The sequence below is a fragment of the Salvelinus alpinus genome, chromosome 30, assembly GCF_045679555.1.
Source record: "Salvelinus alpinus chromosome 30, SLU_Salpinus.1, whole genome shotgun sequence".
NCBI lineage: Eukaryota > Metazoa > Chordata > Actinopteri > Salmoniformes > Salmonidae > Salvelinus > Salvelinus alpinus.
Window position 1 is genome coordinate 12,464,139 of NC_092115.1, and position 16,220 is coordinate 12,480,358.

At 42.4% G+C, this 16,220-nt stretch overlaps 1 protein-coding gene across 1 annotated transcript in view; it reads right to left on the reverse strand.

Moving 5' to 3' along the window:
* LOC139560150 (carboxyl-terminal PDZ ligand of neuronal nitric oxide synthase protein-like) overlaps window positions 1-13,868 on the reverse strand; it is a 39,892-nt gene extending 26,024 nt beyond the window's left edge. Inside the window, exons 1-2 of the mRNA XM_071376694.1 lie at window positions 13,411-13,868; window positions 12,926-12,997 (exon numbers count right to left, since the gene is read on the reverse strand). Of these exons, the coding sequence (XP_071232795.1) occupies window positions 12,926-12,997; window positions 13,411-13,515 (177 nt within the window). The 5' untranslated portion in view covers window positions 13,516-13,868. The remainder of the gene's footprint in view (window positions 1-12,925; window positions 12,998-13,410) is intronic.
* Between the last annotated feature and the right edge of the window lie 2,352 nt (window positions 13,869-16,220).

Genomic DNA, 16,220 nt, shown 5'->3' on the forward strand with positions numbered 1-16,220 from the left:
AGAGGGTAGTGCGTACGGCCCAGTACTTCACTGGGCTAAGCTTCCTGCCATCCAGGACCTCTATACCAGGCGGTGTCAGAGGAAGGCCCTAAAAATTGTCAAAGACTCCAACCACCCTAGTCATAGTCTGTTCTCTCTGCTACCGCACGGCAAGTGGTACCGGAGCGCCAAGACGAGGTCCAAAAGGCTTCTTAACAGCTTCTACCCCCAAGCCATAAGACTCCTGAACAGCTAATCAAAGGGCTACCCAGACCCCTCTTTTACGCTGCTGCTACTCTCTGTTTATAATCTATGCATAGGCACTTTAACTCTACCTACATGTACATATTATCTCAATTGCCTCGACTAACCTGTGCCCCCACACATTGCCTCTTTACTGGTACCCCCTGTTTATAGCCTCACTACTGTTATTTTACTACTGCTGTTTAATTATTTGTTACTTTTATTTTCTATTTTTTACTAAACACTTAACTTCTTAAAGCATTGTTGGTTAAGGGCTCGTAAGTAAGCATTTCATTGTAAGGTCTACACCTGTTGTATTCGGCGCATGTGACAAATAACATTTGATTTGATTTGATTGTGATGCCATTCCATTTGCTCCGTTCCGGCCATTATTATGAGCCGTTCTCCCCTCAGCAGCCTCCTGTGACAGAAACCCAGCCTAAAACCCCAAAGGCAAGCAATGCAGATGTGAAAGCACGGTGGCTAGGAAAAACTCCCTAGAAAGGCTGGAACCAAGGAAGAAACCTAAAGAGGAACCAGGCTCTGAGGGGTGGCCAGTCCTCTTCTGGCGGTGCCGGGTGGAGATTATAAGAGTATAATTATAAGAGTACATGGCCATTAAGGCCAGATCGTTCTTCAAGATGTTCAAACGTTCATAGATGACCAGCAGGGTCAAATAATAATCACAGTGATTGCAGAGGGTCAGTACCTCAGGAGGAAATGTCAGTTGGCTTTTCTTAGCCAAGCATTCAAATCAAAGTTTATTTGTCACGTGCGCCGAATACAACAGGTGTAGTAGACCTTACAGTGAAATGCTTGAGGTTGAGACAGAAGGTAGAGAGGAAGAGAGAGAGGAAGGGAGAGACTTCTCAACGATATTGTATTGATCATCAAGAGAAGTTTCCTTTGCGTGGACTACTGACAATCCATTACGTTTACCTAGGTACCTATCCAAAATTGTAATCCGTAACGTAACTTCCGGAGTACCCAAACTCAGTAACGTAATCTGATTACTTTCCATTAAGAGGCAATAGAAGACAAAGGATCCATCAAACGCATTTGGTGTGTCATCATAGTGGTCTCTGACTTGTGGTCAGACTCGCTCAGGAGGAACAAACTTAAACGTGCGTCATATTTCAACGCTGAATTGAATGTCATTGAGAAAATGGAAAGATGTCATCATGTCTTTTTCTGCAAACATCGTTTCTGAATTGAAAAGTAATCCAAGAAGTAATCATCGAGTTTTTCAAAAGTATCTGTAATTTGATTACAATATTTTTGCTGTTAACGTAATTGATTACTGTTATAGTTTTTAGTAATCAGATTACATGTAACCCTGACTATTGATTACCAGGACCCAAACTGTGGAAGGCTATTTCTAAAGGCTACTTATATATTTTGGGGTTTTCTCTCTGGACAATTTTATACTGAACAAAAACATAAATGTATTTCCCGAGTGGAGCAGCGGTCTAAGGCACTGCATCGCAGTGCTAGAGGTTTCACTATAGACCCTGGTTCGATCCCAGGCTGTGACAGAGCCGACCGGGAGACGCATGAGGCGGTGCACAATTGGCCCAGCGTCGTTAGGGGAGGTTTTGGCCGGCCGAGATGCACTCTAAATCAAATTTTATTGGTCACATACACATATTTAGCAGATGTTACAGCGGGTGTAGCGAAATGCTTGCGGCGGGCCGGTTGCATGCACGCTGACTACGGTCGCCAGCTGTACGGTGTTTCCTCTGACACATTGGTGCGGCTGGCTCCCGGGTTAAGTGAGCAGTGTCTCAAGAAGCAGTGTGGTTTGGCGAGGTCGTGTTTTGGAGGACGCATAGCTCTCGACCTTCGCCTCTCCCGAGTCCGTACGGGAGTTGCAGCGATGGGACAAGACTGTAACTACCAATTGGATATGATGAAAAAGTACAACAAAAAATATATATACATCTAAACGCAACATGTAAGTGTTGGTCCCATGTTTCATGAGCTGAAATAAAAGATCCCCGAAATGTTCCATTTGCACAAAAGCTTATTTCTCTCAAATGTTGTGCACAAATATTTTTGCATCACTGTTAGTGAGCATTTCTCCTTTGACAAGATAATCCATCCACCTGACAGGTGTGGCATATCAAGAAGCTGATTAAACAGCTTTACACAGGTGATTAAACAGCATTACACAGGTGCACCTTGTGCTGGGGACAATAAAAGCCCACTCTAAAATGTGCAGATTTGTCAAACAACAACAACATGCTGACTGCAGGAATATTGCTGAGGAGTATTTCTGTCTGTAATAAATCCCTTTTGTGGGGAAAAACACATACTGTTTGGCTGGGCCTGGCCTCCCAAATGGGTGAGCCTGGCTCCCAAGTGGGTGGGCCTATTTTCACCTTTATTTAACCAGGTAGGCTAGTTGAGAACAAGTTCTCATTTGCAACTGCGACCTGGCCAAGATAAAGCAAAGCAGTGTGACACAGACAACAACACAGAGTTACACATGGAGTAAACAATAAACAAGCCAATAACACAGTAAACAAGTCAATGACACAGTAGAAAAAAGAAAGTCTATATACAGTGTGTGCAAAAGGCATGAGGAGGTAGGCAATAAATGGGCCATAGGAGCGAATAATTAGAATTTAGCAGAGTAACACTGGAGTGATAAATGAGCAGATGATGATGTGCAAGTAGAGATACTGGTGTGCAAAAGAGCAGAAAAGTAAATAAAATTAAAACAGTATGGGGATGAGGTAGGTAGATTGGGTGGGCTATTTACAGATGGACTATGTACAGCTGCAGCGATCGGTTAGCTGCTCAGATAGTTGATGTTTAAAGTTGGTGAGGGAAATAAAAGTCTCAAACTTCAGCGATTTTTGCAATTCGTTCCAGTCACTGGCAGCAGAGAACTGGAAGGAAAGGCGGCCAAATGAGGTGTTGGCTTTGGGGATGATCAGTGAGATATACCTGCTGGAACGTGTGCTACGGGTGGGTGTTGTTATCGTGACCAGTGAACTGAGTTAAGGTGGAGCTTAACCTAGCATAGACTTATAGTTGACCTGGAGCCAGTGGGTCTGGCGACGAATATGTAGCGAGGGCCAGCCGACTAGAGCATACAGGTCGCAGTGGTGGGTGGTATAAGGTGATTTGGTAACAAAACGGATGGCACTGTGATAGACTGCATCCAGTTTGCTGAGTAGAGTGTTGGAAGCTATTTTGTAGATGACATCGCTGAAGTCGAGGATCGGTAGGATAGTCAGTTTTACTAGGGTAAGTTTGGTGGCGTGAGTGAAGGAGGCTTTGTTGCAAAATAGAAAGCCGATTCTAGATTTGATTTTGGATTGGATATGTTTAATATGAGTCTGGAAGGAGAGTTTACAGTCTAGCCAGACACCTAGGTATTTATAGTTGTCCACATATTCTAGGTCGGGACCGTCCAGGGTGGTGATGCTAGTCGGGCGGGCGGGTGCGGGTAGCGAACGGTTGAAAAGCATGCATTTGGTTTTACTAGCGTTTAAGAGCAGTTGGAGGCCTCGGAAGGAGTGTTGTATGGCATTGAAGCTCGTTTGAAGGTTAGTTAGCACAGTGTCCAAGGAAGGTCCAGAAGTATACAGAATGGTGTCGTCTGCGTAGAGGTGGATCAGGGAATCGCTCGCAGTAAGAGCGACATCATTGATATATACAGAGAAAAGAGTCGGCCCGAGAATTGAACCCTGTGGTACCCCCATAGAGACTGCCAGAGGTCCGGACAACATGCCCTCCGATTTGACACACTGAACTCTGTCTGCAAAGTAGTTGGTGAACCAGGCAAGGCAGTCATTAGAAAAACCAAGGCTATTGAGTCTGCCGATAAGAATACGGTGATTGACAGAGTCGAAAGCCTTGGCCAGGTCCATGAAGACGGCTGCACAGTACTGTCTTTTATCGATGGCGGTTATGATATCGTTTAGTACCTTGAGCATGGCTGAGGTGCACCCGTGACCGGCTCGGAAGCCGGATTGCACAGCGGAGAAGGTACGGTGGGATTCGAGATGGTCAGTGATCTGTTTATTAACTTGGCTTTCGAAGACTTTAGATAGGCAGGGCAGGATGGATATAGGTCTGTAACAGTTTGGGTCTAGGGTGTCACCCCTTTTGAAGAGGGGGATGACCATGGCAGCTTTCCAATCTTTAGGGATCTCGGACGATACGAAAGAGAGGTTGAACAGGCTGGTAATAGGGGTTGCAACAATGGCGGCGAATAGTTTTAGAAAGAGAGGGTCCAGATTGTCTAGCCCAGCTGATTTGTACGGGTCCAGGTTTTGCAGCTCTTTCAGAACATCTGCTGTCTGGATTTGGGTGAAGGAGAAGCTGGGGAGGCTTGGGCGAGTAGCTGCGGGGGAGGCAGAGCTGTTGGGTGGGGTTGGAGTAGCCAGGAGGAAGGCATGGCCAGCCGTTGAGAAATGCTTATTGAAATGTTCGATTATCATGGATTTATCAGTGGTGACCGTGTTACCTAGCCTCAGTGCAGTGGGCAGCTGGGAGGAGGTGCTCTTGTTCTCCGTGATCCCTCCCAGGATCCCCCATAGCTGCGCCCCTGCCCAGTCATGTGAAATCCATAGATTAGGGCCTAATGAATTTATTGCAATTGACTGATTTCCTTCTATGAAGTGTAACTCAGTAAAATCTTTGAATTTATTGCAAGTTACGTATATATTTGTGTCAGTAAATTTTGATTATTACACAGACTAACAGCTGAACTGGTAAAACTCCTCATTTCATTTTCTTTTAGGCTGGATTATTTAGTTAATTTTGGGGGGGGACTGAAGTTAATTGAACATTACAACTAACTAAAACAGAGACTTGATTTAGAAGTTTCAGAGACTATAAGTTGTTTTGATTCTGATTGTTTTGATTCTGATTCAGCTGATGCAGTGAATACACATGATTGTTTTGATTATGATTCAGCTGATTCAGTGAATACACATGATTATTTTGATTCTGATTCAGCTGATTCTGATTGTTTTGATTCTGATTCAGCTGATTCAGTGAATATACATGATTATTTTGATTCTGATTCAGCTGATTCTGATTGTTTTGATTCTGATTCAGCTGATTCAGTGAATACACATGATTATTTTGATTCTGATTCAGCTGATTCTGATTGTTTTGATTCTGATTCAGCTGATTCAGTGAATACACATGATTATTTTCCTGACATTCCTGACATTATTTTTCTATTAACGGTATGTGTTTAGTGCTAACTGACTAATATAGCTTGACCTGAGTAGTGCAGTAGACATGAAGGTTAGTTAGCCTTTAGCTCAACAGGTTAACAGAGACAAAAGAAAGCAGACTAAACAACAGCTTCTATTACCTGTTGAACAGCCATCACTAACCGTCTACCAGGCGATGCACACTCACACTCACTCACACAAAACACACAAACAAGCTATCACAAACACGCACGCACACACACGCACACACACACACACACACACACACACACACACACACACACACACACACACACACACACACACACACACACACACACACACACACACACACACACACACACACACACACACACACAGTAAGTAGTATAGTACACACACACACACACACACACACACACACACACACACACACACACACACACACACACACACACACACACACACACACACACACACACACACACACACACACACAGCCAAAGGTGCTCTCATATTATAGAGAAATTAAAACCACTGGACACTTCCCGTTTCACACTGTGTATATAAATACTGTATTCTGCTCATTCTATTATTTCTACTACTGTACATTGTATTTTAGTTACACTGGTTTATACACACCACATGTTTATTCAATTAGTCAATTTATATATTGACATAGCTCACTAACATATCTACTGCTGTACATATCATTCTTAGTATATCTACTGCTGTACATATCATTCTTAGTATATCTAATGCTGTACATATCATTCTTACTATATCTACTGCTGTACATATAATTCTTACTATATCTACTGCTGTATATATCATTCTTACTATATCTACTGCTGTACATATCATTCTTACTATATCTATTGCTGTACATATCATTCTTTGTATATCTACTGCTGTACATATCATTCTTAGTATATCTACTGCTGTACATATCATTCTTAGTATATCTACTGCTGTACATGTCATTCTTAGTATATCTACTGCTGTATATATCATTCTTAGTATATCTACTGCTGTACATATCATTCTCACTATATCTACTGCTGTACATATCATTCTTACTATATCTACTGCTGTACATATCATTCTTACTATATCTACTGCTGTACATATCATTCTTACTATATCTACTGCTGTACATATCATTCGTACTATATCTACTGCTGTACAAATCATTCTTAGTATATCTACTGCTGTACATATCATTCTTACTATATCTACTGCTGTACATATCATTCGTACTATATCTACTGCTGTACATATCATTCTTTGTATATCTACTGCTGTACATATCATTCTTAGTATATCTACTGCTGTACATATCATTCTTAGTATATCTACTGCTGTACATATCATTCTTAGTATATCTACTGCTGTACATATCATTCTTAGTATATCTACTGCTGTACATATCATTCTTAGTATATCTACTGCTGTACATATCATTCTTACTATATCTACTGCTGTACATATCATTCTTACTATATCTACTGCTGTACATATCATTCTTAGTATATCTACTGCTGTACATATCATTCTTAGTATATCTACTGCTGTATATATCATTCTTAGTATATCTTGTGTAAATTCATCTGGTGTATATACACATAGATTGCATCAGGATTACTGTCACAGTGCTATCTTTACTTATCTATTGTTCACCTAATACCTTTTAATAACTTAGAAATTGCACTGGTGGCTACACACCACCATCCACCCCCACACAGCCCTATAGAAACTGGGCCTACACACCACCATCCACCCCCACACAGCCCTATAGAAACTGGGGCTACACACCACCATCCACCCCCACACAGCCCTATAGAAACTGGGGCTACACACCACCATCCACCCCCACACAGCCCTATAGAAACTGGGCCTAAACACCACCATCCACCCCCACACAGCCCTATAGAAACTGGGGCTTCACACCACCATCCACCCCCACACAGCCCTATAGAAACTGGGGCTACACACCACCATCCACCCCCACACAGCCCTATAGAAACTGGGGCTACACACCACCATCCACCCCCACACAGCCCTATAGAAACTGGGGCTACACACCACCATCCACCCCCACACAGCCCTATAGAAACTGGGCCTAAACACCTGACAGTGGGAAATGAAGGGGAACATAGAGAGGACGGTTCTCATTATTTTCATGTGCATCAACAAAGCTCTGCCTCCCGAAGCCTAGAAAGAGAGAATAAAGCAGGCTGGGGTATTCCCCTCTCTCTTTATGCTGTTGTATGGGATTTGGAAGGCAGCAATGCCTGAAGAATGGATGTGGTGTTTTGTCTGAGCTGATGCAGTCTTTACTAGCCCGGTTTCAGATATGTATACGCTGTCTTGACAAAAATGAACGTAGGAGTCGGCAGCACAAAGAGATCTGGTACCAGGCTAACTTTTCCGCCATGAAGTAGAGTAGGCCATGTACTCCACTGTACACCAACAAGGGAACTTGGCCCAAGAAGGACGACGTTGATAAACAGTAAACGCTCGTTGAGCCCAATTCCATTATGGTCCCAGAGGACACTGACTTTCCTCTGATCCAATAAGGACGACTTCAGTAAACACTTGCAGGGCCCCGTGCCACTACGTTTACAAAGGATATGTTCCACTTCACTTTCTTCACAAGTTGTCTCTAGGATGACCTCAATCAACATTTACTGGGCCTAATTTTATTATTTTCCTACAGGATACTCAACTTGACTTTTTCTCCTAAGTAGTTGTCTCAATGTACGCCAACAAGAGAACCTAGTCCACGAAGGATGACTTTGATGAACACTTACATTATTCTATTGTGGATGTAGGATCTAGATTGTGGCTTCTATCAATGTAATTGTCTGCATCATTTTCAATCCCCTGTATATATTATTCTAAATATTTATTTAAAAATGTATTTTCCTCCTTTATTACTTTCCCCTAACCATACCACCCCTCGCCTACTTGGAGTAAACTAATGGACAACAACACTTAGGCTTCCACTTCCAGCTTATACATACTATATACATTTTACGGACGGTACATTTTACATTAGTTATCTTTGTTTTTGGTCCTAGCCTTCAGCTACCTTCAACCCCTCCCATCTGTCTCTGAAGACCATCCAGTTTTGATTTCTTGCTGTCATGCATTTTTCCACTGTGCTGTGATGTTTCACTAAAGTTCTAAACCTTTCTATTCTCGTAGTTTCTACAGATTGTAAATGAAAGATATACACCTTTGCTAAAAGTATTATATTATTGATCGATTGACTATGACTTATCAAATCACCCAGCAGTGCTATTTGCAGAGTTAGCACAAAGTAAATGTAGCATTTTTCAGCCATTCCTGAACCTGCGATCAAAAACAAGCTACATATGGGCACTACCAAAACAAGTGATATAATGATTCTGTCTCTTCGTAGAAAAATCTGCAAAACTGGGATGGTTGTTGTCCCAATATATATAACATTCTATTTGGGCGGTATGGAAATTGGAGTGGGTCTAGGGTTTCTGGTATAATGGTGTTGATGTGAGCCATTACCAGCCTTTCAAAGCACTTCATGGCTACAGACGTGAGTGCTACGGGTCTGTAGTCATTTAGGCAGGTTACCTTTGTGTTCTTGGGCACAGGGACTATAGTGGTCTGCTTGAAACATGTTGGTATTACAGACTCAATCAGGGACATGTTGAAAATGTCAGTGAAGACACCTGCCAGTTGGTCAGCACATGCCCGGAGCACACGTTCTGGTAATCCGTCTGGCAACGCAGCCTCGTGTATGTTGACCTGTTTAAAGGTCTTACTCACGTTGGCTACGGAGAGCGTGATCACACAGTCGTCCGGAACAGCTGATGCTCTCATGCATGCCTCAGTGTTGCTTGCCTCGAAGCGAGCATAGAAGTGATTTAGCTCGTCTGGTACGCTCGTGTCACTGGGCAGCTCGTGGCTGTGCTTCCCTTTGTTGTCTGTAATAGTTTGCAAGCCCTGCCACATCCGACGAACGTCGGAGCCGGTGTAGTATGATTCAATCTTAGCCCTGTATTGACGCTGTGCCCGTTTGATGGTTAGTCGCAGGGCATAGCGGGATTTCTTGTAAGCTTCCGGGTTAGAGTCCCGCACCTTGAAAGCTCAGTGCGAATATTGCCTGTAATCCATGGCTTCTGGTTGGGGTATGTACGTACAGTCACGTTGGGGACGACGTCCTCAATGCACTTATTGGTAAAGCCAGTGACTGATGTGGTGTATTCCTCAATGTCATCGGAAGAATCCCGGAACATGTTCCAGTCTGTGATAGCAAACAGCAAAAAAAGTGCAAAAAAAGTGCTGAATTCTAAATAAATTACTGACAGTGTCACCAGCAAATCACCCCCACACCATCACACCTCCAAACTCCATGCTACACGATGGGAACCACACATGAAGAGATCATCCGTTCACCTACCCAGTGTCTCACAAAGACACGGCGGTTGGAACCAAAAATCTAAAATCTTCACTCATCAAACCAAAGGACAGATTTCCACCGGTCTAATGTTCATTGATGGTGTTTCTTGCCACAAGAAAGTCTCTTATTATTATCGGTGTCCTTTAGTAGTTTTCTTTGCAGCAATTCGACCATGAAGGCCTGTTTCGTGCAGTCTCCTCTGAACAGTTGATGTTGAGATGTGTCCGTTACTTGAACTCCGTGAAGCATTTATTTGGGCTGCAATCTGAGGTGCAGTTAACTCTGATGAACTAACTAACTCTAGGTCTTCCTTTCCTGTGGCAGTCCTCATGAGAGCCAGTTTCATCATAGCGCTTGATGGTTTTTGCAACTGCACTTGAAGAAACTTTCAAAGTTCTTGAAATGTTCCGTATTGACTGACCTTCATGTCTTAAAGTAATGATGGACTGTCGTTTGCCTTTGCTTATTTGAGCTGTTCTTGCCATAATATGGACTTGGTCTTTTACCAAATAGGGCTATTTTCTGTATACCACCCCTACCTTGTAACAACACAACTGATTGGCTCAAATGTATTAAGAAGGAAAGAAATTCCACAAATTAACTTTTAACAAAGCACACCTGTTAAGTGAAATGCATTCCAGGTGACTACTTCACAAAGCTGGTTGAGAGAATGCTAGGAGTATGCAAAGCGGTCATCAAGGCAAAGGCTGGCTACCTTGATTTGTTTAACACTTTATGTTTGCTACATGATTCCATATGTGTTATTTCATTTTTGATGTATTCAATATTATTGTACAATGTAGATAATAGTGAAAATAATCAAAAACAAAAATCCTGTAATGAGTAGGTGTGTCCAGACTTTGACTGGTACTGTAGCTCAACTGGTATGCCATCCAGCCCTGGAGTTTTCCCAGACTTGAATACTTGAATTGCATCTAGAAGTTACTCCTCTGTAATTTGGCCTTCACATGTGTCTTTCTATATAGCTGTTAATTTTACACTATTGGTAGAAAAAAAATCCTTACAATTAACTTCAGTTAGTGGAAATGGAGTAGACTGAAATGAAAACAGATGCTTAATGCACTTTGCTTCCTCTTTCAAAATATAGTTTGGTGAATCATGGATGACTCCGTCATTTGTAACAAGTTTCTGTAAATCATTTTTGGGTTGCATTTCCATGTTGTAAATTAAAAACCAAATTTGGTGCATTTTTCACTATATTCCATCTAGTTTGCTTTATATTTATAATATATTACACTTGATCTTTCTTGAATAAGTTTGTCCGTTTATTTGAGTTTGTCCTCTAATTTATTCTGTGCCTGTTCCAGTTGTTATTGGTATCTATCTCTACTGTTAGTTCCTCTATTTCCTTTTTTAGGATGAACTCTTTTGACCTACATTGTTTTGGTTTTAATAAAGGTGAGTACTGAATAGCATGGCCTCTGAAGGCACATTTAAAAGTGTCCCATACGTTAAGGGGATCTGCTGTACCTATGTAATGTAGGAAAAAGTCAGTTAAACATGATTCTGTCTTGGTTAAAACAATTTGTCATCCAGTAGGCTTTGATTAAATGTACAATATCCTCGCGGAAATTCTGCAAGCGTACCAATTATTTGATGGTCCGACCACATTCTGTCCCCTATCAACACTTTTTAAAACTTTTGGTGCCAGCGAGAATGACATAAGAAAGTAGTCAAGACGACTAGCTTGATTGAGCCTCCGCCATGTATATCTCACTAGATCAGGGTATTAAACCTCCACCATGTATATCTCACTAGGTCAGGATATTAAACCTCCTCCATGTATATCTCACTAGGTCAGGATATTAAACCTCCTCCATGTATATCTCACTAGATCAGGATATAAAACCTCCTCCATGTATATGTCACTAGGTCAGGATATTTAATCATCCTCCATGTATATCTCACTAGATCAGGATATTAAACCTCCAGATATCCACTAGTTCCAATATATCAATAATATTCGTAATTTCCTTAAATCCATGAGGGTGATAGTTTGTAGTTTGATTTCCTTTACCGTCCATTGAGGTACTAACAACCATATTATAATCGCCCACTAAAATGTAGGATCTTAATTTCTGCCAGTTTCCTACAGCAGGAAAATAATCCTGCTGCAACAGGAAATGTGAATATATGTGGACATTTTGTAAGGGTTGATACATTTTTCGTAAAGGCAAGTCAAGTCTGAAATGTAAAATTGTAAATTACAAACTCTAGAAGCATTTTTACCTCAAATACACTACAAGTTTGCATTTCCTGCTGTTCAGGAAAATTCTCAGCAACAAAAAAGTGATCAAATTTAAATCCCACATCTGTATGTTCACTAAAAATATTCCCCATCACTTTCCTCCTTATAAGAGTTGTCTCTCTCTGGACGTCATCGAGGAAGTGGCCAGCCTCTGTGTGAAACAGACACTGACCTCTGTGTCACACAGACCCGGCGGCATGGCTTGATTAAATGTAGCATTTGGCTCTCCCAGCTGCCTCTGCAGCAGTCATATCCTCTCCGTAACACTGTAATACTCTGGCCCACTGCAGTATACATTAATGCCAGACACCATCGCCATCTCTTTCTCATCTCTCCAGCGGAGAGGACGTCTCTTAAAGCCATGGTTAAGGATATTGGTTTTAAGATTAAGAAAGATATCTCCTTATAGAGAGATGGTTAGGATTGGTTTGATAGGATTAGAAGAGATGGTTAGTTTTATAACCTTAGAATACTATGATTGATTTGCAATATTCAATATGTAGATACCATACCAACGTGAGAGAGTAGAATATGAATCTCTTAAAAATATATTGGACATGCATGCCATACACACACACACACACACACACACACACACACACACACACACACACACACACACACACACACACACACACACACACACACACACACACACACAGAGTACAAGTTTATTTTTTTTTATCTTTAAGGCATTGAAATATTCCTAATATGGCAAAACTATCATTACTGGAAGGGAGAGAAAAACATGTAATATTATGCCTCACAGGTAACTAGATAATCGATAAAGTGATCGTTGAAGTATCTTACCCGTATCCTTCTCATTGCAGCCACTATCTCCATTCGGCTGTTCGGACGACCCACTTCCAGACTGCCAATGTACTATAATATTTACACAGTTATGAGATTTGTCATTAGTAACTCAAGTAGTCTTGAACTCTTACTCTGTTCTCATCTGCTTCTTGTCAAATGGACTTCACGGTACATTCTGAATCAATTGTAAGGGTAGGCTACTGGAGGTCTATATGGATTTGATAAATTGGTATAGGACAATACATTCATGAATACATTTCAACAAGCACACACAGAATTCAATCAACACTGTTGAGTGTAATATTAGGGCACAATTCAAATGAAATAAAAATGTCAATCTAGCTATCATCATTACATTGTCGTAACATCTTGTAAAAAATATAATTTTGGATATCAATTCATTATATAGTCAGCGCGCATCCGTACACTATAGACCCTTATCGATGAGCCGCTACTGTAGTTCCTAGCCTATGTAATATTACCTTTGCCTCGAAGCAGACCCCATGCTGAAATGCCGCCTCGTTGTGCATGGGGATCCTCAAATCCTGTGCATCATCCACTAAATTATACCTGGTTATCCCTGGCATCGCCCTTCTGATACATACACGACTTGTCCAACACTAGTTTTATGCCAACGGTATTAGAAGACTGTAAATACGCGCATCTCGCTCAACACTCATGGAGGTCTTTGATTGGTTAGTCGCCTAGAACCCAGCGGTCATTCCGGTTGAACCACTGTGCGCGACAGATTGATTGGCTAATGAATTCTGTTAACGCCATATGCGTCTAGCGGTCCAATTTGATACCATCCGAGCTAGAATATCTGCCAGTCTAGTGGCGTTTCAGATGACGCGCAATTCTCAAGGCAAGGTTGTCAATTCTTTTTTATGCCTTATCCATGAATAAAAACTGATGTTTACGCGCGTGCCAAATGACGAATGACAGCATCCAAATCCGCTTGAAGACCAGCTGTTGTATTTTTTTAAAATCGGGGGATTCCACTATTTTCATTGGAATAGAGCATAGCATCATCCTCATGGACTTGCAGAAGTAGCATTTAACTCTCTCCAATTCACATAAAACCTGTAATAAGGGTTGTATGACATCTAGTGGCATAATCTGGAAACAGTGCAGGTGCTGTTTATTTCAAATGTGCCTACTGTATTCTCCATTGTTCTCCAGATGAACTAAGTAAGCCTATGCAGATGTTAGCCTACTATTTGGGAACAACTAATCACAGAATCAATTTGATGCATGAGAGTTTATTCACAAGAACCAGGCAATTGTCTCCAGAATGGATTTGCTACACAATACCAACAGGGCAAAGATCATACTGTGTGTAGTGTACGTGGAGGACAGATGTGTGATTGGTGTAGTGCTGTCCGTGGTGCTGGTCAAACATGGTGGATAAATAATGCAGGCCATTTTCCATTGAAAAATGGTCACAGTTCCGGCTCTCCCATAGGCCCCGATGCATTAGCAGCTGGGTCTGGTCTGCTTAATTCATTGACTGTATATGAACCAGAAAAAAGGAGCAAGTGAGATGTCTTGTCTCCACTTCCATCTCTGGTGCTGGTGAAATATGTGCCGTAAAAAAGGCCCTGCGCCTTTAAGGCAATGGCTGACAAGCCTTATGTTGGCCAATCACCCCCCTGATGCCCTGCCTTTGTGCATCTTGTGAGTTTCCAAAAAAGAGAGGGAAAAAGGGTTTACGGGTCATGGGTAGATGGCCTAGTCAAGTTGTTGAGTCATGTGTGCGTCCATTTAACCGTGAGTAGATATGATATAATGTTATAATTCTAATTATTTATGCAACAATGTGTTCATCACCATCCTGTCTATTTCAAATCTTCTCATTGATCGAGACAGGTGTGTCATTCAACGTGAATGCAGCACTTTGGGGTGGACACCTACCTGCCTTAATCAATGAAAGAAGATTTTAAATAGACAAGATGGCGGCGTACACTGATGGATTACTTCATGGAGTAAAACAATTATTTTTATTTTAATAACGGAGGATTTTTTTACATTCTAATAAACCACCTCCAACTAGCCACTAACTCTCTCTTTGCCTCTTTTGACCTCACTCTTTCCCAGTCCCCTCCAATTTACCAGGCAGGTAATACGCTTGACCTCACCTTTTCCCAGTCCCCTCCAACTCACAAGGCAGGCAATACGCTTGACCTCACCCTTTCCCAGTCCCCTCCAACTCACAAGGCAGGCAATACGCTTGACCTCATCTTTACTAGAGGCTGCTCGCCTACTAATCTCACTGCAACCCCCCTCCATGTCGCTGATCACTACTTTGTGTCCTTTTCTGTCTCCCTTTTCTCCAACCCTAACCACTCAGCCCCTACCCAGATGGTCAAGCGCCATCGCAATCTTCACTCTCTCTCTCCCACTACTCGCTCCCCTCCTCAAGAAACCAACACTCGACTCTGACGTCAAAAACTATAGACCTGTATCACTTCTTTCTTTCCTTTCCAAAACACTTGAGCGTGCTGTCTCTGATCAACTTCCTCGTTATCTCTCTCAGAACAATCTTCTTGAGCCTAACCAGTCAGGCTTCAAGACGTGTCAAACAACTGAGACTGCTCTTCTCTGTGTCACGGAGGCTCTCCACACTGCCAAAGCTGACTCTCTCTCCTCTGTTTTCATCCTCCTAGATCTATCCACTGCCTTCCGACAACGTGAACCATCAGATCCTCCTCTCCACCCTCTCAGGTCTGGGAGTCTCAGGCTCTGCACACTTTTGGATTGCATCCTACCTGGCAGGCCGCCAGGATCTGGATCTGGATAGGATCTGTGTCTGCACCACGTACTCTCACTACAGGTGTCTTACTTACTTAACCTTTATTTAACTGTGTCCCCTAGGGATCGGTTCTAGGCCCTCTCCTCTTCTCTCTATACACCAAGTCATATCCTCACATGGTCTCTCCTATCATTGCATTGCGGATGACACTCAACTGCTTTTCTCCTTTCCCCCTTCTGACACCCAGGTGGCGACATGCATCTCTGCAGCCTGGCAGATATCTCAGCTTGGATGTTGGCCCACCACCTCAAGCTCAACCTCGACAAGATGGAACTGGTCTTTCTCCCGGGGAAGGCCTGCCCTCCCGGCCTGTCCTAATCCAGGCACTTCGCCTCTCCCATCTGGCCTAATGCAACTCGCTGTTGGCTGGGCTCCCTGCTTGTGCCATCAAACCCCTGCAATTTATCCAGAACGCTGCAGCCCGCCGGGTTTTCAACCTTCCCAAGTTCTCCCATGTCACCCCACTCCTCCGTACACTCC